This window comes from Vidua macroura, chromosome 27 (assembly GCF_024509145.1).
Source record: "Vidua macroura isolate BioBank_ID:100142 chromosome 27, ASM2450914v1, whole genome shotgun sequence".
Lineage (NCBI taxonomy): Eukaryota > Metazoa > Chordata > Aves > Passeriformes > Viduidae > Vidua > Vidua macroura.
This window is the reverse complement of record NC_071597.1, coordinates 741,177-762,096: the sequence shown is the minus strand read 5'-3', so window position 1 is coordinate 762,096 and position 20,920 is coordinate 741,177. Positions and strand designations below refer to the sequence as shown.

Genomic DNA, 20,920 nt, shown 5'->3' with positions numbered 1-20,920 from the left:
AACCCTGGAAATGCAGGAGCCCACAAGCCTCTGGAAGAACTTCACTGCGCAGGGATGGGGAACAAATAATTTCTTGCTTCCTCATGGCTCCCGGCTCAGCGTCTCCACCGGTGGCACCGGGAGGATTGTCACCGTCAGCCCTACACAGCGCCACGGAGCAGCGGCGGGGCCGGAGACGGCGCCAGGCTGGGGAGGGGACCCTGGACCGGCTTCAAAGTTCAGGGACAGACAGGGACAGGCAGCGGCTGCTCCAGGGACACGGGCTCACGGCCAGGCAGTGCCGCTGGCCTTGACGAGCCGCAGCCCGAGGCAAATGTGCAGGTGCCTGCTGGTGCCGGGGTGCACCGGGCATCTCCAGCCCCGGTGTTTTGGGAGGGTGTCAGGATGCAGGCGGGAGATGCCCAGGCACAGGAATTGTGACAGCCGCGCACTTCCCGGTCACGGCTTGGCTCTGGCCCAGTGTCTGCAGCCGGTGCTGCCCAGGGTCACGGCCCAGGAGTTTGCCTAGTCCCTGTTTGGTGGCTCCCAGGGCCGGCAGTGCCCTCCGGGGCTGGCGCCAGCCCGATGCTCCGGTTACCGGAGCCAGGCGGCCGCCGGTGCTGGCGCTGTGCAAACACTGCCGGGACGGGGCCGGAGGCGGCTGCAGCCAATACAGACAGCCCAGAAATCTGCTGGCACGGCGGATGGGCCACCGGAGCAGGGCCGAGGCCAGTGCTCCTAGAGCCCAGCCCCACGCCCTGGCCCAGTGCTGACAGCTGCCAGGGCCGGCCGGGCTCGGAGGGGCAGCGCGACCCCCCAGAGCACCGTGTGGAGCTGAAGACTTTGTCTGTCCCCATTCCCAGCTGCTGATCCTGACCAGCAGGACGATAACAACAGAGTGCAGCTCTGGGGGTCTGGGGGCTGCCCCAGGGTCTCAGGACTCGGGTCCCACAGCCCAAGCTGCCTGTGACCTCGGGGAGCTGCAGCCCCCTGGTCCCTGCAGCACGATGGGGACAGCAGAGGCACCTGGATCCCTCGGGCACCAGCTCCCGAGCCCACCCTGCAGTGCTGGGTTGTGGCTGAGCAGAGCTTGGGGCAGAGGGACTGGGGGGACAAAGCTGCTCCTGTCTCCTGTCAGAGCCCCACGTGCTCCCCCCGCAGTGACCCCAAGATCTGTTTTGGTCATTGCCAAGAGCGGCCGCAGCTGGACCCGCTCCACAGCAGAGGGACTCTGCTGGGTGCATCTGTTCAGCTGCTCTGGAGCAGAGTGAGTGCCTCCATTGCTGCCATCCCTGTGGTGTCTGTGGCAGGATAAATGTTCTACTGCTTTATTGAGAATACCCCTGAGAGGGTTTGTTAACAGGGGGGCCAAAATTAAACCAATGCAGAGGCACCAAATGAGAACTAAGGTAGAGAAAAGCACGGTGGCCTCAGAGCTGCTTTCTGCTCTGAGCTACAGCTCGAGCTGACCCTTCAGCTGCTGCAGATCATGGCAGCACCGTCTTCCTTGAGGCCCTGCCAATTTACGTCATCTGAGAATCCGGCCCAAATTCAGGCAAGTCATTTCCAAAAACCCGATGTTTCACTGTCATGAAAATGTCACCATTTATTTCCCAGCTCTCAGCAATGCTGGGAGGTCGAGCCCTGCCCGCAACCCCGCACTGCGTAAAAGGGCAGGAGAATTTCCCAGCACCAGGAAAAATGCATTGCTCTGTCATTCCTGCCTGTGGATGCTGCTTGCTCCTTAAGCGAAGCAGGTTTCCAGTAGGACTTAGTCATTTTATACACTTTGATTTGCAAAGCTGCCTCTTTGTGCTGCTCAGGGGGTGATTCCTCCCACAGACTTTTGCTCGTGCAGCACTGGGGTGTCAGGGCTGAGTCCCCAATGGTGGGAGCTCAGCTCAGTTCAGCTCCACGAGCTCTCTCAGCCCAGACACCCCAAGAACAGGGCACCTCATGGCTGGTAGAAACCCCAGCCAGAGCATTGTGGTCCTTCAAAGCAGATGGTCCAGCTGAGGGACAGTGGTTCCATGGAGAGCACAGCTCCCGTCCCTTCCCCAGGGCAGCCAGTGCCCCATGGAGAGGCTCGGAGGAGCATCCCCTCCCACCAGAGCTGAAAGTCTTCAGCTGAGGCTCCTGATGTGACGGTGCATAACAAAAAAGTCTAAATACGTGCTGTTGCCAAAATGCAACCCAGAAGCAGGAGAAGGGGAGCAGGAGAAGCTCAGCAGTGTGTGAGCAGCTGCTGGCCCCGAGCGTCCCAGGGTTCTGTCGCTATGGGCTGGGCAGGAGCTGGCGGAGCAGGTCGATGACAAGGGACACTGGCTGCACGGTGTCGTACTCCGCAAACAGGTGACAGAGGTTCTCCGAGTCTGTCTGGCTTTTGGCCACGAACCCAAAGATTCTTTGAGAAAGAAAAGAGGCTTATTCAGTTTGCATCCAGGAATCTGAAGGAATAGGCTGAAACCAGCCCAGCCACAAAGCCAAATCCCAGTTCCAGCAATTCCACCTTGGCCTGCTCCCCAATCACGTTTCCTTGGAAGCCAAGCAGCCGGGAGGAGCATTTTTGGCAAGGCTTCCCCAGCTGTGAAAAGATTCTTGAGCACAAGGTAGAGCCAGATATAAATTCACTTCCTGAACCCAGCACAAGTCCCTGGGAAGGCTGTGGGATTTGGATGGGGGCTCCTGCATGAGGGGATGTGGAAACTGGGCTCAGCCAAACCTCTCATCCAAACCTACAGAGCAACCCCTCCAAAGCTTCACCCATCAGTCCCACACCTCATCCTGCCACCATGGTAACTTCTATCACATCCCCTCCTCATTTTTAAGCTCTTTCTTTGCTGCTTTGCAATGCAGCCACTTCCCAAAGCAGCATAATCCCCCCGGATTCCACCCCCCACTCCATGTGGGAGATCCCTGCTCTTACCTGGAGGACTTGCAGTACTTCTGCCACCTGGGGGAAGAACAGAATTGGAGTTGCTCAAAGGCTGATGTTTAACTCATTCCATCAGCTGCAAAGCCAAGGGTTATGTTTAGATCCACCCCAGCACAGTGTGCCCAGGGCAGTTTTATGGGATTTGGGATTTGAAGTGGTGCAGAGGCACTGGGAAACACGGGGAAGGGAGCACGGCGGGTGGCTCCGACAGGCACAGCTGCCCAAAACTCACTTTCTGTTCTCAGGGTCCATCCCACAGAACCTGATGGCAGCCAAAGGGTAGTGTCGCCTGAAAAACACCCTGGAAGAGGAGAGGGAATCATTAGGAAAGGGAAGGGCCTGGGTAAGGACACCAGTTTGCCCTGTTGTGCTTGTGGGAGACTGATGGTCTCAAGGCATCCCAAAATCCCAACCCTGGGCGCAGCTGGCTCCTGCATCCCACCCCTGCGATGCCACAAGAACACAGCACCCCTTGTTAAGGGCTCAAGCCCACCCCTGGATGGTGACACGGGTTTGTCCAACCAGGGCAGGCTGTCCTGGGGGGTGAGGAGGGAGCTGCCCCTCCATGAACCCCCCCTTGGCCCATCCTGAGCTCTTACTTCCTCTGCACGTCGGTCAGCGTGACACCCTGCTCTGTCACCCTGAAGTGCACCAGCGTGGGGGTGGGCAGCGTCTCCAGCTCCAAGGTGCAGGAGATGCCCTTCAGGATGGCCGGGGCTCCCGTCAGCGTCTCCACGTTCACCGAGCTGAGGTACAGGACGTTGCACACTGCAGGGACAGCACGGGGCTCAGCGTGGCTGTGACATGGGCCAGAGCCAGGGCTGGCTCCCTGGGGTCATCCTGCAGATCCCTCACAGGGATCCGGGTCAGGTTTGTTTTGACGAAAATTAAAAGATTTGGTGACTCAGAAATTCTTCACTAATTTAGTTTGGTTTGCTTTAATTCTTTGCACTAATTGTTGTAAAAGTCAAAGTATTTAATTTCCCGTTTCTAAATGTCACATTTGCTGGTTTTTTTTTTTTCTGTTTATTACATATTTCCTTTAATGAAAAGCAGAAATACCCCAAGCTAACGAAGGGCTGACAGCCAACCTAAAACATGACATTTCAGGCTGATTGAGCTGTTTAAAGAGCTGTTCTGGGTCAAACTAAACTTTCCAGCTTGCCAACTGATTTTTCAGAATTTCCAGCAAAACAAAGCAGTCTCCAGCTCCCCAACCTGTGTTGTGACCTGTCCGTTTGGTCTCCTGCTCTTCACTTTTGCTCTCACCTGGAGCCCACCCAGGCTGAGGTGCACAGACCTTTTCCCATCCTGCTCTGTCATTCCCACATGTGCCCTATAAGGCAATTTCACCAGCCCCTGACTGCCCATCCCTCTCCCAAAGCTCCAGCTGTTCCACCCCCATTGAAGCTCATCGGCAGAGAGGCTTAAAAATCAGGAACTCTTTAAAACTGTGGGACCTGGGGGTCATTTATCAGCCTCATGACCTCAAGAACTGTGTTTTCAAGCAACTTGAGGACCCAAAGTCTCCCTTCCCTAAAAATATCATGCTCCCTTTCAGCCCAGGAAAAAAATCTGCAGAAATCCTGCAGCTATCTCCAGCTCCATGGGGAAGCTGGAGGGGGATGCCACACCAGTGGCCACCAGTGCACAGGGGTGATCTGCTGCTGTCACAGTGTGCCCAGGGCTCCAGCTCTTGCCAGCTGGGCTGCCCCCAGGGCCAGCAGCTGGCTCATGTCCTCACCTGCAGTTTTCCTGGCCAGGGACAGGGCAGGTTCAGGAGTGCAGTCAGGGCTGTCCTCTCCATCAGCAAGATCTGCACAAAGGACAAGCAGGAGCAGTGATGCCACAGGCCAGGCTGAGCTGATCACCTCTGTGGCCGTTCCTTATCTCACAAGAAGCTCAAAGGCCCAGGACCACTCTAATTGCAGGGGTTTCGAGCAGTAATTAACTTAATTGTCCTTCATTTCCCTCTCCGGGCTCTGTTCACCTCTGATCTCCCACTCCTACTTCCCTTGCTCCCACCCCATGCCCAGCGGAAAGGAGTCACCGCCTTCCCGTCCCCAGGTCAGCTCTGCAGGTCCCTGCTCCACCTGCAGCCAGGGGAACAGCCCCTCGCAGGCACCCGGGGGGGCTCAGACCCCTCCCCACAGCAGGACCGCGCCCCCCTCCCCGGAGCAGCGGGAGGAGCCGCTCGGAGCCTCCCTCCTGTCGCGTCTCCTACCTCGGGTGGGGATGCTGAGCTTGCAGGGCAGTGCCAGCGGGGTGATGGAGTGCTGGTAGACGAAGGCAGAGAGGCTCCCTGCAACCAGAACTGTGAGTTGGGGGGGGGCCGTTGCCTGGAACGCCCCACCCACACACCTGCACCCGTGTCCCAGGGAGCTCATGTTCCTGCTTTGGAGCCACGGTCTCACCGTCAGGGAAGTGCAGGCAGGACCTGGGGCTGGGGGGGGTTCCTGTGCTGGCAGGTGTGCAACACATTCACCTGGTCCTGGCTGGTGCTTCCAGGGGCTTTGGGAACAGCTCCTGGCGCTGCCAGGGCTGCTGTGGGCAACAGCACCGTCCTTACCGAAATACAGCTCCTCGCTGGCACCCTTCAGGTGAACCCCTTTGGTGGAGGACTCGATGAGGAAGTGCCGGACGAGGTCACTGCTCTCCTCGCCTGCAAGAGGAACCATCATCAGCATCAGCTCTGACCCCAGTGCCACCGTGTCACCCCTGGCCACCCCAGAGTCCTGTCCCAGGGCATCACTGGAGCCGCTTTGTGGCATCATCATGGTGCCAGCCCCTGTGAGAAGTGGAACGGGCACACGCAGACACTCTGCCAGCACCTCCCACACACCAGAGTCCTGTGGCCTCTCATCTGGCTTCAGTCTGAGTAGTTTCAGTTAAACCCTTGAAGCAGCCCCCCTGTGCACCCCCGTACCTGTCTGGCTGCCGGAGGGAGAGCCAGGAACCTTCATGGCCAGCCCGAAGGAGCCCCGGAATGAGGTGCTGTCCCGCACCAGGAACGTGCCCGGCTCCTTGTCCCTCAGCAGCTGGATTGCTGTCAGAGCAGAGGCAGGGGCTCAGCCAAACACAGCAGGTGGGAGCTCCCCGCGCTGTGCCCCGGGGCTCTGCAGGGAGTCCCTCCTTGGCAGCAGCAGGAAAAGCTCTGCAGGTGTGCCAAGGACACGCACACACCGCAGGGCCTTGGCTTGGTCCCACGGGTCCCCGCAGTCCCCAGGACACTCAGCCCCTGCCCAGGCCACGCTGTGTCACAGCAGGAGAAGCTTTGCCGGGCTTGGAGGACACAGAGGGGCCGTGGCACGGCCCTTGTTTCTGAGCTGCCCCTCTCAAGCTGTGAGAGGGTCCCTCCACACCCATCAGCCCCCAGTAGGCTTTGACTTGCCCCCACTGAGCCCCCACAGGAACACCGGAGAGCTCTGGGGACAGCCCAGAGCCCGAGGTGGGGTCACACCCATAGAGCCTTCCCTGCCTCACCTCGGTCCCTGCTGATGCTTGGCTTGAACCAGTATTTTGATGTGTCCATCACAAACTTCATGGTGGGCTGCCCAGCCTTCAGGGGACCTGCAGGAGACCACAGCATGTCAAGGCCAGCAGGAACCTGAAGGACCTCCACAGATGGCAGAGCCCAGCAAAGACATTTCTGTCTCAGGGTAGCCAGGGCTGAAGGTTTTTCAAGCCTTTTGAATCCTTTCCTCCCCGCTCCTCAGAACAGCTCGTTCTCTATGTAATTATCTCTCTTGGCAGGCTGTGATGTAGTGCAGAGAGGGTCACATGGAATGCCCTGGCAGTGCCAGCCTGCCCAGCCCTGCACAATCCACTGGACCATGGGACTTAGAGCAGGATCTGACCCACACACCCTCTTGCTATTGCCATAAGGATCCCAATTAAACCCCTCTGCCCCGAGAGCTGCCTCTGCTCATCTCCTCCAGAGAACAATAGCCCCAGTGTCTGCCCTTGAATGAGGGACCTTGTGAACCCTGGTGCCTTTTGGTGTCCTCAGAGCAAATGGGAACCCCAACCCCTCCTCCCAACCCGGTGTGGGTCTGCAAACAGGCAGGGCAGGACAGAATGATGTTTCTCATTCTCAGGTGCTATAAATAAGTGCATCTGCATCTCCTGGAGGGAGCAGAGCATTCCTGGCTGCTGAGCCCATGTCCCAGGACACCGGTGGGCAGAAAGCTGTGCCTAATCCAGGGTCACCAGCCTCAGGCTGGAGACCACCCGGACCATGGGGAGACACAGCAAGGAGCTCCAGCGAGGACCTCTCACCCTTTGTGTCTATTGTCCACAGCTAAAGCGGAGGGAAAATGGGGTTTGCTCCCCCTTTCCCAGCAGTTTTGGGGTGTGCAGCCCTGCCCCGTGACTCACTGTCCGAGAGGCAGCTGAGCGCGGGCGCTGACCGCGCGTTGTTCAGGCCACCGAGCCTCGAGGCCGGGCTGCAGCCGGCCCCGGCGGGCTGCGTGGCACAGCTGGGGGGGGCTTTGGCCACTCGGGGGGCTCCATCTCCTTGTTCCAGGCACCCGTTCACCAGCAGCACCGGGATGTCGGCCGCGGAGGTGAGGATGGACGGGGGGCAGCTGCTGGCCTGGCCCTTCTGGGCCAGGGCGGTGCCGGCGCTGGGGGAGCTGCCAGCCCGGGGCTGGGGGGAGCTCTGGCCAAAAGCCTCCCTGGGGTGAGACACGATGCCAGAGGAAGGGGAGCAGGGGCTGCCCAGGGAGCTGGCGGGGGACAGGGAGGCAGCGGCCGAAGCATCCGAGTCCTCGTTGTGGAGCGAGTGGGTGCTGCTGCAGGAGGGAGACAGAGCAGAGATCAGGGGGTTGTTCACACACAGAGACCATCCCAGCCACTGCACCAACCCTGAAGGGCATCGTCTGCCCTGTGCCCCTTCCACCTGGCACAGGTGGCATTTACCTGCCCAGGATGTAGCTGGTGTCAGAGCCAGGGCTCGTGGAGAGCTGGGACACCCAGCTTCCCCTCTGCCGGGCCCTCAGCACCTGCACGGGCTTCAGCAGATTGTCAACACCTGGGGAGGTGCTGAGGGCCCCGGGGCTGTAGGAAACTGTGTCCGTGTGTCCTGCCAGGCACTGCCAGGGCGCGCTGGTGCTCTCGGATGCTTTGCTGCAGGCCAGGGCGCCCGACTGGGGACTCGAGGGTCCGGGTGGGCTCGAGAAAACCACGCTGTCACTGGTGCTGTATTTGCCTCCGAGTGCTCCTTTTTGGGGCAGGAAGCTGCTGGTCTGAGGGGACCTGGAGAAGGGGGTGCCCGAAGGGCTGGGGGAGCCCTGTGGCAGGTCAGGCCCCGTGGCTCTGCCCGGTATCAGCTCTATGTACTTGATGTCTGCAGAGAGAGAGAGGAGGTCATGAAGTATCTGGTGTGCAAGCCGGGTTCTCTAGCAAAGCTCTGTGAGGAACACGTGTCTGTTCTTCCTGCTGTGAATTTTAGCCCCATCTCTGCAGGGCTGGGGGTCCAGCACTACCCTTTGTTGAGACCCTGTGAAGGCTGATTCCTCACGGATCCCAAGGTGAAGTGACCCCCCTGCTGCTGGCAGGCTCCCAGGGAAGGGGGTTACGTGCGGTCACGTCTGGCTGCTCAGACCCCCCTCGCCAGCATTACCCAGCCAGGACCTGCCGAGACCTGCAGCCAGAGGCGGGTGTTCCCTCCAGCAGCTGCTCTGTTTGTACCTGACTCAAGAGAAAAACACCTGGCTGCTCCCCCCGGGGTGACGTCAGGTTCGGAGGGTGGCCCTGCCCACCCTGGGCAGAGGAGCAGGGGGATGTCACCTGGCCCCAGGTACAGCTGGGCTGTGGCAGTGGGGCAGTGGAAATCCACGTGGGACAGGGGCAGTTACAACATTCTTGGTGTACAGGACCAGCCAGGCTGGCAGCAAGCACAGACCCGGGCAGGGGCTGGCTGCTCCCTCCTCCTTTCTCCCACCCTGCACAGATCTCTCTAGAGAAGTCACTTCCCAGGCAGCCTCTGTGCCTGTGTCCTGCTGTGGGATTCTTCCTTCCCTTCCCTTTGTGCTCAGAGCCAGCCCTTCCACTTGCCATTAGTGACATGGGAACACACCTGACAGCATCTCCTGTCCAACACCCTCAGTGGAGCTTCACAGCCAGCACCAGGGCTGCCTGGTGCACGTCAGGTCCAGGATTCCTTGGACAAAGCCAGCATTTCTGGCTGAGCTGGAAGAGGACTTTTAGCAAGAGACACCCAGACTTGATTTGAGTGCTTGCAGCGATTCATCACATCCCAGGGAAGCTGCTCCCGTGGTTAATCACTTAATCACTCCAGTGCCAGAGGTGTGCACCTCCCTCCCAGTCTGGACGTGCCCAGCTTTGCTTTCAGCGCCTGGTTCTTGCCCTGCCATGGAGTTCAGGAAAGTTCCCCTTCTCAAAGGTGTTTCTCCGAGAGGGAAAATCCTTTATGCTGCAGCAAAGACAAACTGCTCTGACAGCCCTGAGCTCCCTGCCCGGGGTCTGACAGGTCCTGATGGACCTGCTGTGCGGGAGCTGCTGGCCCTGGCTACTGCCAGCAACCACCTGAACTCTGGGGCACGGAGCTGGATGAGCAGGAAAAGCACGGGGCTGTACAGAAGTGACTCCCTGAGCCCCTTCTCTGTGCCAAACCAGCACGAGATTGGATAAACACGGCCAGCCACAAGCACCAAGGAGGTGCTGTGTGAGCCAGGAGGGCTGGTCCCCAGTGGGGACACAGCTGGATCATGGCAGGACGGAGCCAGAGCCTTGCCCCTCCACAGCCCTGTTGCCAGCAGCAGCTCCTCCAATGCCCAGCCTGGGGGCAGCTCTGTGGCCACACGTCCTGGTACCAGTGCACAAACCCTTGCAGCGAGCTGGCCGGATGCTTTTTGTCACTGTCTCCCCAAAAGGAGAAAGAAATGGGGATTTTAATTGTTCTTTAAAGAACTGACAAGCGTCTGTGCACCAGGCTCCTGAGGCCTTTTACCTCCTACTTCTCTGCCTTTGCTCCTCTTATCGCCCGTGGTTAAACCTCAAATATTTGCTCAAGACCTTGGCAAGTTTTCCAGCATCAAGGAGTGGCAAAAGTGCCACGAACACGGAGGCCAGATGTCACGCAAGCCGAGATCTCCTTTTCCTCTAGGAACTAGAAGGATCCAGAGGGAATAGTGCCTCTCATGAATGTGCCTCCTGTTGCTGCAGCATTTCATAGACTGTGCTGAGTTGGAAGGGACCCATCAGGCTAGAGTGCCATGTTTAAATCTTCCCCATGGTCTCCACTAGACAAGACAAGGACAGGCCCCTCTTGCCTCTCTTGGGCACCATCAGTCCCTGCCACCCTCACATCAGGGCACAGGTTGCTGGAGCAGGAGCAGGTGAGTGAACAGGGACGCTGCACTATGGAGGAAGTTTGTGTAAAAAAACCAAGAGCTGTTAAAAGAAAATGAAAGCTGGAGTGAGGTTTTCCCCACTGAATTCGTGGCCAGCTTTCCAGATGTTCAGTTCCACGCTTGCAGCCAGATTCTCCAGACCACTAGCACGTTACCTGTGGAGCTGCCTGGGGCTCCAGCCCCCGAGCAGAGCACGGAGGGGGGCAGTGGAATGGGTCAGGCACTGAGATGCCAGAGCTGGATCTGCACTTTGTCACGGTATTTTATCTGCAAGGCCACACTGTCCATCCCAGCAGGAAGCAGGGACACTGCTCTGGAATTGCACGGTTCCTGCAGTGCTGCTGCCTTGCTGCAGCACCAGGACCCTCACACCCACCTCATCCTTCTCCAGCCCTGCCATCCTTATGTTTGCAAGAGGGCTCAGGGAGAATTGAATTTTCTTTTAACATCCTCACATTTGACCTTGCTGTGGAAAGAAGCCTGGGGACTGATTGTTGAGGTATTGACCACGTGTAAAGACAAGGATGAGCAATAAAGCTTTTGGGAAGCAGTGAGACTAGAGGCACCTGAACCACCCTAGACCTGTCCTGTCAGCTCCCCATGTGCTGGGGCTGCCCCGTGCACAGAGTGTTGAACACCTAAAATGAGCAGGAGAGCCCAGGCAGGAAAACTTGGATCAGGAGCAGCTCACAAATCAGAGCTTGGGTTGCAGGGATGACAGGGAAGAGTTGCACAAGGAGTCAAGTAAGGCACTGTGAGCAGAGACAGGGCTGGTATGTGCTGCTGGTGCCTTGCCTATGCCAGGTATGCTGCCCAGGGGGTGCCCAAGCCCTGGAAAAAGAAGTTCCCTGGCAAAAGAATTGGGAACACTTAAATGGGATGGTTGTGCAACACTTGATACCTTAGCCCAGGGCTCTGGAAATCTGGCTGCAAATCCATGTGCTCCACAGGTGAAGTGTGACCCTGGGAAAGGTTCTGCTGCCCTTGAGGGGAGCAGGGTCCTCACTGGGCATCCAGAGCCCAGGGGCAGTCACTGGTGGTGACAACTGGGATTAGAAGTTTTCCAACAGCTGCAAGTCCCATTTGTATTGAGAATTGTTTTCTTCAAACACAGGGAAATGAACATCAGGTAGAGCTAAAAGCTTTTTTCCCTGTTCCTTTTTGGACCCCTTTGATCTGTCTGGACATGAGACATGTCAAGAGTGATCAGACCAGGGCTGTGGAAGCACTGGAGTCAGGCAGAGCTTGGATACACAGACTCTCCTGCTCCTTAATATGGAACCGTGATGTCAGGAAACAGTCCCCCACACTGATCCCCCTGGGGACAGTGGGCAATGTCCCTGGTGCCCATTTCCAGCCTCCCCAGGAGAACAGGACCTTGTGTGGGTCCAGGGGACAGGCGTGTGCCCAACCCCTCTGCCCCAGGCTCTGATTTTCACCAGATGGGAGCTCTGGAGGCTCCACAGCCCGAGCGCTGCCTTTGCCTCACCTATTGCCTCTGGCTCCTGCTTCTTGGTGGCCGCAGCGTCACCCTGAGCAGCAGGCTGGGCTGCATCCTTCACCGGCCTGCACGGCAGCGGCTGGAAGGTCGGGTCGATCTCCAGGATCATCTGGTTGAGAGTCTCTATGGTTATGTCCAGGGAGGGAGACATCGGCTGAGCCTCAGGGGCCGTGCTGGTGCTCTCCTCCTCCTTCGGCTGGCACGGGGCAGGGGGTCTCTCCAAGGAGGAATTCTGCTGGCCCTTCCCCTGCGTGTGAGCAGCCACGTGCTCCGGCACGGGCTGGGCTCCGTGCGCCCTCCCGCTGGGGAGCAGGCGAGCCTTGGGGTGCACCATGGAGGGGGGGTCAGTCCAGGCCTCCGTGGAGTAGTAGACGTACTTGCCCGGCAGCGCGGAGCAGCCCGGGTACCCCGCCGGGCGCAGGCTCTTGCTTTCCTCCGGTGAGGAAATACACACAGTCTGTCCAACACGCAACACGTGGGATTCTATGACCTGTGACATGCTTTGGTTTTCCGGTTTCACAGCTTAGAGGCCAAGGGAAACCTCCTCCTTCTCCTCCTCCTCGCCTCCTTCCTCCACCAGGGACCTCAGACCCCGTCTTCAATCCAGTCTCCAGCGGAATAAGAATCTGAGGAATGCAGAGAGGAGTGGTTACACAGGCATGCCCCGGGCAGGAGCAGACTTCAGCGGAAAAGTCCATAAAAATGGGGATTTGGAGAGAAAGCTGGAATTCAGCTCATATGAAAACAAATCACCCTGTCCTGCTTTTCCAGCCCCTCCAGCCTCTGCTCCCGGTGCCACAGCGCAGCCGGGCAAGCACACGAAAGGCTCACTGGCAACAGCTTTTCAGGATTCGAAGGCATAAAGTGGAATCCTGCTTTTATTTGCTTAGTTTCTGGATTAAGAATGAAATGAAGGCTCTAGCAGCTTTCTCATGGGACCCTGACCCCCCGAGCCAGCCAAGGACAGCCAGCAAGCCTGGAGCCCTGTGGGGCAGGGAGCCGGAGCTGCCTGCCAGGGCAGTGTCCTGCAAGAGGGTGTACAGCTAATCCAGGATTTTATTTTCCTGGTAGAACTCAAGTCTGGAAGCCTGCGGACGTGGCTGCTGCCTCAGTGGTGGTGCTGCTCGAGGAATCTGACTGCAGATACGTTTGGAATACTCCCTGGCTTCGCTTTAGGCAGAAAGTGTTTTTTTTATTCCCCATTATAAACCCCTGTGGAATGGGGTTGGCTTCCCTCAGATATCTGGGAAAAAGGGTCTTGGGACACTGCTTGGAGGTGGGGAAGTTGTCCTGCTGCATCAGCAATCAAATGAGGTTCCCCCAGCTGCTGCTCCCGCTGCTTGGCAGGAGCTGTCCCTCAGCAACACGCTGCCACCAAACACTGAGGGACCTTCACTCCTTTGCCTTGGTGTGAGGACAGTAACCCTGCACCCTCCTGCACCCACTGTGGCAGCCAAGCCTGGCATCTCCTGGGGACATCCAGGCCCAGCACAGTCCCCGTGTCAGCACCACACCATCCTCTCCGGTCCCTGGGGAGGGCAGCACTGGTGGGGACCACGGGGTATCCAGAGACCCAGAGCCAAAGCTCTGCTGGCAGGAGTTAATGCCAGAGCTCAGGGCTCCCTCCCCGTATCCTGTGCGGATCTGGCACGTGGCACTCACAAGCAGAGGGGTACACTTATTAAAATATTTGTCCCGTCCCGCACCAGTCTCCAATGACGGACTTATTTACTCTCTTATCCTGGGCTGATTAACGATGGAGTCACAGGATTAGGAACGAGACACGTTGCTCCAAGGCAGCCAGTCCCTCAGCCCCGTGGGCGCGGGCAGGAGCTGGGCTGGTGCCCTGCGTCACTGGCTGTAATCAGTGACTAATTGCCCTGCCAGGTGTTGAGAGCAGGAACGGAGGGTGGCTCAAAGCAGGGCAGCCGTGCCCTGGGTGAGTTATATAACCCCAGAGAAGCCCCATATCTTGCTAGGGAGACACCCGGAACACCCCGAGCTCACGAAGTGTAGGGAATTAGAAGCAAAACATCGCTGCTGTCTGCTGCTGCTGTCAGCAGCCGGCCCGGGCGAGTCATGGCAGGTAAAGCCCTCTCCAGGGCTTCCGAGAGCACGGAGAGCTGCAGGAGTGAATAAATGCCTCAACCCCATTTACCTTCCTGTCAGCCCAGCCCCCGCTGCGTCTCCTGAGCCTCTGAGAGGTTTCAGTTAGAGGACTGGCACCGGAATGGCTCGGGAGCAGGGCTGTGCTGCAGGAAGGGAAGCACCTCTGGAGCCCGAATTAGACAGGCCCAAGGCAGACCTGAATTGTTGCTAATTATTCCTAGAGGTGGGAACCTCTGGGAATCTGGGGCTATGCTGTTGGAGCCAGGTCTGCCCCAGTTCCCAGAGGAGGAGGACTGAGTCTGGAGCCAGTTATCCCTGTGGAAAGCCAGCTGTGAAGGGATCCACCAGAAACTGGGGGGCAGGTGGGTGAGGGGCTGCAGGTAGTGGGGTCCCTCCTCTGCCTGCAGCAGTGCCACAGCCCACGGTGCCTTCCCCGTTGGCCAGCACCAGCACCTGGCTCTTCCTTGGCATTTCCAGACCCCAGCCCTAGGGCACAGTGGATGCAGGAGCAGGCTGGAACCCAGCCCCCCTTTCCCCTTTCCTGGCTGGCCATGCCAGGGCTCTGCCCACAAAGTTTGTGTCACCTCAGGTTGAGTGACAGCACAGCTCTGCCGGGGGGGTGGGGGTCAGAGCCCAGGTAAGCAGATGCCCACCTTGGGAAACCACCCAGGGTCTCCAGCCAAGGGGCACCGTGTGCCACAACAGCGCCGGCTCTGCGTGAGAAGTGCAGTGTGGTACAAGGCTCGGAGGGAGCGTTTGTTAAATATAAAAAGAAGAGTCATTCCAGGTCAAAAACACAAGCGAGATGGAGTGAAAATTGGATTCTCCCCTGGGGAGAAGAACTGCCTGGCTCCAGTCAGCATCCACAAGACAAGGCTGGTTTTAATTTAAGTAGGTACAGAAATAACGTGCAGGATGCATGAACCAGGGCTGTCGGGGCCTCCAGGAGCATGCACGCAACAGCTTCCCTCCTTTCTTGTACTCCTGCCCTGAGTTTTTGATCTTTCTCAAGTGTGATGCTGCCAGAATTAGCCTCCAAACCTCATTTCTCCTCCCCTCCCTTCTCTGGGTTGAAGTGAGAGGTCTCCCAAGCTCCTCACAGGAATTTCGAGCCTCGGCTGAGGGCTCTTGTGCTTGGAGGAGCAAAGGAGAAGGGCTGAGGTGAAGGAGGGGAATCACTGGGTGGCTGCTGGCCACCAGCACGGCACGGGCAAATGCTGCCCACAGGCATCAGGACCTCCCCAGAGCCACAGGGAATGGCACAGCCCATGCACAGGCCCAGCGAGGGCTGGGCAAGGTCTGGCTGTGCCCCCCAGGCAGGGAAGAGAGGCCAGGCATGGGCACAGGTAGGAGGATCCTGTATCACACATCCCCACACCGTGCCATCAGCCATGCCCCGGGCTCCAGGGCAGCAGCAGAGTGAGCTCTGGGACAGAATCAGGGCAGCCCTGGCAGAGGGAACCCCAGCACTGCAGCCATGCCCGGACAGGCTGGTTCAGCCAGGCCTGGGAGATCAACTGGCTCCATGGAAATTCCAGGGAAGGAGAAATGTTGTCTCAGCTAAGTCAAGGCTAGCACAGAAAGATGGAAATAAGCTGGCACAAACACAACCAGACTGGAAATGGCAGAGTTTCTGCTACTGGAAGCAGACTGTGGAACACAACTCCCTCTAAGCTGAAGGGGACAAGTCGCAGATTTCACATGCAGATGGACACTCTTAGTCCCCAGTGAGGGACCAGCCTGCAATACCAGGAGACCCAGGCTGTGGGGCTGGAGCCACAGCTCAGCCCAGTAACCCCAGTTCTGCTCCAGCCCAGCTTGGCAGGCACCCCCGAAAAGGAGCTGGGCTGGGGGTGTCAGGACAGGCACTGGAGCACCCACGTGGGGCAGGAGGTGGGGTGCTGTGTTTGGAGGGGGGCTGTGTTTGGAGGGGTGCTGTGTTTGTTTGGAGGGGTGCTGTGTTTGTTTGGAGGGGTGCTGTGTTTGGTGGGGTGCTGTGTTTGTTTGGAGGGGTGCTGTGTTTGTTTGGAGGGGTGCTGTGCTTGTTTGGTGGGGTGCTGTGTTTGGAGGGGTGCTGTGTTTGGAGGGGTGCTGTGTTTGTTTGGAGGGGTGCTGTGTTTGGAGGGGTGCTGTGTTTGTTTGGAGAGGTGCTGTGTCGAGAGGGGTGCTGTGTTTGTTTGGAGGGGTGCTGTGTTTGTTTGGAGGGGTGCTGTGTTTGGTGAGGTGCTGTGTTTGTTTGGAGAGGTGCTGTGTTTGGTGGGGTGCTGTGTTTGTTTGGAGGGGTGCTGTGTTTGTTTGGAGGGGTGCTGTGTTTGGTGGGGTGCTGTGTTTGTTTGGAGGGGTGCTGTGTTTGTTTGGAGGGGTGCTGTGTTTGGTGAGGTGCTGTGTTTGTTTGGAGAGGTGCTGTGTTTGGTGGGGTGCTGTGTTTGTTTGGTGGGGTGCTGTGTTTCGAGGGGTGCTGTGCTTGTTTGGAGGGGTGCTGTGTTTGTTTGGTGGGGTGCTGTGTTTGGAGGGGTGCTGTGCTTGTTTGGAGGGGTGCTGTGTTTGGAGGGGTGCTGTGTTTGTTTGGAGGGGTGCTGTGTTTGTTTGGTGGGGTGCTGTGTTTGGTGGGGTGCTGTGTTTGTTTGGAGGGGTGCTGTGCTTGTTTGGAGGGGTGCTGTGTTTGTTTGGAGGGGTGCTGTGTTTGTTTGGTGGGGTGCTGTGTTTGTTTGGAGAGGTGCTGTGTTTGGTGGGGTACTGTGCTTGTTTGGAGGGGTGCTGTGTTTGTTTGGAGGGGTGCTGTGTTTGTTTGGAGGGGTGCTGTGTTTGTTTGGAGAGGTGCTGTGTTTGGAGGGGTGCTGTGTTTGGTGAGGTGCTGTGTTTGTTTGGAGAGGTGCTGTGTTTGGAGGGGTGCTGTGTTTGGAGGGGTGCTGTGCTTGTTTGGAGGGGTGCTGTGTTTGTTTGGAGGGGTGCTGTGCTTGTTTGGAGGGGTGCTGTGTTTGTTTGGAGGGGTGCTGTGTTTGGAGGGGTGCTGTGTTTGTTTGGAGGGGTGCTGTGCTTGTTTGGAGGGCTGCAGGGCGCTCCTGGGCGCGGCTGCGAGGAGCCGGCTGCCCTGGAGCCAGGGCTGTGCCGACACACCCCGGCTGCTCGATAACCGCCCGCCCTTCCCAAACCCGCCGGGCACGGCTCAGCCCCGCGACGCCACCTGGGCCGAGCCCGAGGATCCGCTCCGAGCAAAGTCCCTCCCGCTTCCTCTGCGGAAGCCCCGGGAGCCCGCTGGGACCCCCCAGCCCCGAGTGGGCTCTGCCCTGGCACCCGGCGGGGCAGGGCAAGGGCAGAGCTGGCAGCGCTGCCCCGCAGCATCGCCGGCAGCTGCACGCTGGGTGTCCCAGCGCGGTTATTTGGAGCTCAGACATACGAGCCGGGACACAGCCTCGCTCCCTGTCTGCGCAGACCCCAAAACAGCTCAGCCAGCTGCCAAGCCTGGTTGTTTTTCCTTGCAACGTGAGCCCTGGGAGCCTCCCGATGACAAGCCTGTTACACATCCCCTCGCCAGGAAGGGCAGAGGGAACTGCTGGGACACCCAGGATTTCCAGCGCTCATTACACACAGTTTAATCACTGCGAGGGCTGCGGGCGACTTGCCTGGATTAGAGGGGCATGCTGAGGGGGTTGAGAAAGAAAGTTCCCATGGTTATGCTGTGTTTTCCCTGCAGAGCAGGGAGAGGCACGGTATCACATGGCAGATATTAATACAGCCCAGCTCCGGGGGGTTCCAGCACCTGGTGCCCCACGAGGGGCTGCCCTCCCACGCTTGGGGGAGAAGGGGAGTCTGTCAGAGCCTCCTCCCTCGCTCACACATGAGCAATTACGAACCTCAGCAGCAAGAAAAGAAGCGTTTCTGAAATGCCAGACAGCATCTCGGTGTCTGACCAGCCCCCGGAGCCGCGCCACGGGGCAGCACCCGCAGGAGCGGTGCCAGAGCAGGATGTTTTGGTGGGGCAGCGAGAAACCCTCCAGTGCAACCCGAGAGCATCCACAGCAGGAGCCACCCACCCCCAGTGACCCCCCCTGCCCCCCTCCCAAAGTGCTGCTTGTTTAGCAACATTTCAGACTTCTGGAAGGGTCTCAGGCTTTTGGAGGAGGCGGGTTGTTCGGAATGTTGAAATCGCTGCTCCAGCAGCTCCCCCTCCCACTGCATGACAGCCTTTTCCTCTCCCGGGACAGCTCTTTCCCCTCTGGCAAGAGCTTCTCTGGGTACAAGAGCAGCACAGAGCCTGGTCCTCATTTCCAACAGAGGTCCCAGCACAGCAGAAGTTTCCCCTCCCCTCTTTGTGGGTGAGCAGTTGACATGGGAGGCTCAGGGACAACAGTGCCTTTAGAACAGGGTGTCTGTATAAAAATAGGCTAAATTAGCAAATCCTAAGAATGTTTGAGATGAGTTACAGAACTAACGAGCTCCTCAGAGCACAAGCCAGGATGTTTCTTCTCTGAGACCATGGGAACATCTCCCTCCAGCCCTTGTGGGACTCACCAGGCAGCACCAGAGGAATCTGCAGTGTAAGAGGCTGCTTCCCTGCATTTCAGGGGTGCCAAGAGGAGGGAGAGGGTGGCACGGGGGGCTCTGCACACTGCAGGTGTTTCAGAAGGGCCCTGAACATCTGTGCTGGCCTGGGCACATCCCCTGCACTGCACAGTGCTGCACCCAGGCCTGGAAACCTCTAGAAGCACCAGAACATGCTTCAGGCTCTTCCCTTGGGTCCAAGCAGTAGAGGTGGGACTAGATTAATTTCCTCCCCTCCCCAGACTCTATTTTCCTCCCAATACATCTACCTACAGCAGCAGCAGATCCAGGCACTCCCACCTGGAGCCCTGGCTGTACAGCTGCTGTGCCATCCTGCCGATAATCCCTCCCCTCTGACACAAGCATGGAGGCCCAGAACCTGGTTTTGGTTTCACAACTACTGACCCCATTCCCAGTGCTTTGACCTTCCTGGCTGGCTGTGGCTTAAGAAGGTTCAGTGGTACCACAATGCCCTGAGTAACTCAGAGCCCCACACAAACCTCTGCCCCCACGTGGCACTTTTATTGCCTTGAACTCTCCACAATTCCCACACCACAGCCTCCCACAGGGAGGATGGAGACACGAGCACACAATCCCAGCCACTTCACCTCAGCTGAGCTCACTTGAGGCAGTGGAGGAAACATGCACTTGGACACATGCACAGACAACAAACACCACTGGAAATCTTAAATAGGCTTCAAAAGGATAAGAAAGGTAATTGCTCATGCCATAAACCCCATTGACTACTGAGAAAACCTCAGAACCTCAGCTAGAGCAATATGCATAATTCCACACCACTGCTCCCAGCATTACCCAGCAGCCTTCCCCACCCTGGATCACCACCCCTCAGTTTGTGCCCCCCGGCAGCACTGCTGGGGCAGGAGCAACCATGTCTTGTCTTATTTGAGATCCCCGAGGCAGATTCCTCCCAAGGCAGGAGAATAACTCCCAGCTAAATGCAAAGCAGCAGCAGGAGGAGTGATGGAAGGGAAGAATTGATACGAACTGCACGCAGCATTAGCATGAGAACTGAAAGAAAAGAAGGACTTGGAAGAGGCATGGCAAAGGCAGAGACGGCCCTGGGAATCAGCACTCGGAGGTACCTGGGCTGCAGCGGCTCGTCCCCCCTCCTGCGCGGCTCCGCTGCAGCACCTCCAGCTCCTGGAGCTCATAAACCACAAGGGTGGGTCTGTGCAAGGACCGGCTTCTCCGGGAGCTTGGATTTAACGGGAGCCCGGTCCCTCCCACCTGGGCCGAGCTTCACCGCCCCTCCGTGCCCCAGGTGTGGTGCGAGAGGGAAGAGCCAGCCGCGGGGTTCGGGGTGGGAGCCGGGGCAGCGCGGGGCTGCCAGGGGCCAGGCTGCCCCGAGCAGCCGGCACGGGGGGTCTGCAGGCAGAGCTGCCGGCCAGGCACGGCTTGCAGCTGGAGCAGAGCGAGGTAACCCGCTTGGGGCAGGTGAGGAGTCGGTGCCACAGGGCTGTGCCTGCCCCTGCATCCCCGGGCAGCAGCAGCCCCATCCCAGCCCTCAGCCATGGCACTGTCGGTGGGGCAGGACTGGTGGGGACTGTGCTTCAGCCTGTCCGAATCTCGGCTGTCAGCTGTGACAATAAATGAAGAGGGAGCAACAAGCACAGACTCCTTTCCAGCTGGAGCATTGGCGTTGAGTTCTTCCTGCTTCTTTCCAGGGGTACCAGCTGCTCCTGAGTGCTGCAGGCAGCACAGACACATTTCTGGGAGGAGCAGTAGACTTGGGGACAGCCTGTCCTGTGTCACTGCCTCGTGGCAAAGGTGCTGCCTGGAGGAGGGAGATTGGTTCAAAGGGAAAGCCATTATCAGTCTGGTTAAAGGGCATCTGTCGCCAAGGGTCTGCCACGCCGTCACCACTGCACTGCTACCCCTGGTATATTACAGGGAGAAGACTGAAAAACATATTGAAAGGTAACCATGTCTCTAACATGTGTTTGCAGTGTCCAGCCCAGAGCAGACAGGCCTGACTACTGCACTCAGCACTCCCACATTGGGAACAGGGGATAACAAATAAACCCCAAGCATCCTTCTGGATTGCTGTACATTTTGGCTCAAGGGTTTCTTCCAGTGTCAGTGGGCACAGAGCCGTGGAGCAACCTTTAAAACCATGTCTCTGAAATATCCCTTTTCAAGGAAACTGCCTATTCTGCTGCCCATAAATGCCTTGGGCTCTCTGCAGTCTTGCCACACTGTGAAGGGACACTTTGGAACGTCTGATTTTATCAGGAAATAGGCCATATAAACTCCCTGCCTTAAATTCCTTCATCTCACTTTACAATCTTTCCAGCATTTCATTTATTACCAGCCATTGTTTTTTCCTGTCCTTACATCCCTGGGCAAACAGTTTGACATGGCCAGCACAGCCCCTTGCCATCTGTGATGGCTGTGGGATTGCAGCGGGAGTGATTTCCTGGCAGCTTTCCTTTTCCTGGCTGGTAAAATTCACCTGGA

The 20,920-nt window shown here is 58.0% G+C and overlaps 1 protein-coding gene across 4 annotated transcripts; it reads right to left on the bottom strand.

Moving 5' to 3' along the window:
• Positions 1-1,559: 1,559 nt before the first annotated feature.
• TNS4 (tensin 4) lies at positions 1,560-19,624 on the bottom strand. 4 transcript variants are annotated; one of them, XM_054000452.1, is made up of 13 exons: positions 19,546-19,624; positions 11,780-12,417; positions 7,835-8,261; positions 7,292-7,707; positions 6,398-6,484; positions 5,841-5,960; positions 5,484-5,576; positions 5,139-5,216; positions 4,659-4,730; positions 3,514-3,682; positions 3,147-3,215; positions 2,906-2,932; positions 1,560-2,383 (listed from the first exon to the last, which is right to left on the bottom strand). In XM_054000452.1, exons 2-13 carry the CDS (start codon positions 12,288-12,290, stop codon positions 2,254-2,256), a joined length of 2,199 nt encoding a protein of 732 aa, XP_053856427.1. In that variant the 5' UTR covers positions 12,291-12,417; positions 19,546-19,624; the 3' UTR covers positions 1,560-2,253. The 4 variants fall into 4 exon arrangements, with proteins under 4 accessions (XP_053856427.1, XP_053856428.1, XP_053856429.1 ...); XM_054000453.1 differs by having other exon boundaries at positions 7,292-7,704; XM_054000454.1 differs by lacking the exon at positions 5,139-5,216.
• Between the last annotated feature and the right edge of the window lie 1,296 nt (positions 19,625-20,920).

Excerpts from the sequence above, each read along its gene's own strand:
- TNS4 (XM_054000452.1), bottom strand. The coding sequence starts at position 12,290 with ATGTCACAGGTCATAGAATCCCACGTGTTGCGTGTTGGACAGACTGTG. Across the intron at positions 5,961-6,397 it reads AAGCATCAGCAGGGACCGAG|CAATCCAGCTGCTGAGGGAC; the intron begins GTGAGGCAGGGA and ends CTGCTCTGACAG. Across the intron at positions 3,216-3,513 it reads CTGACCGACGTGCAGAGGAA|GGTGTTTTTCAGGCGACACT; the intron begins GTAAGAGCTCAG and ends CTCCTCTTCCAG.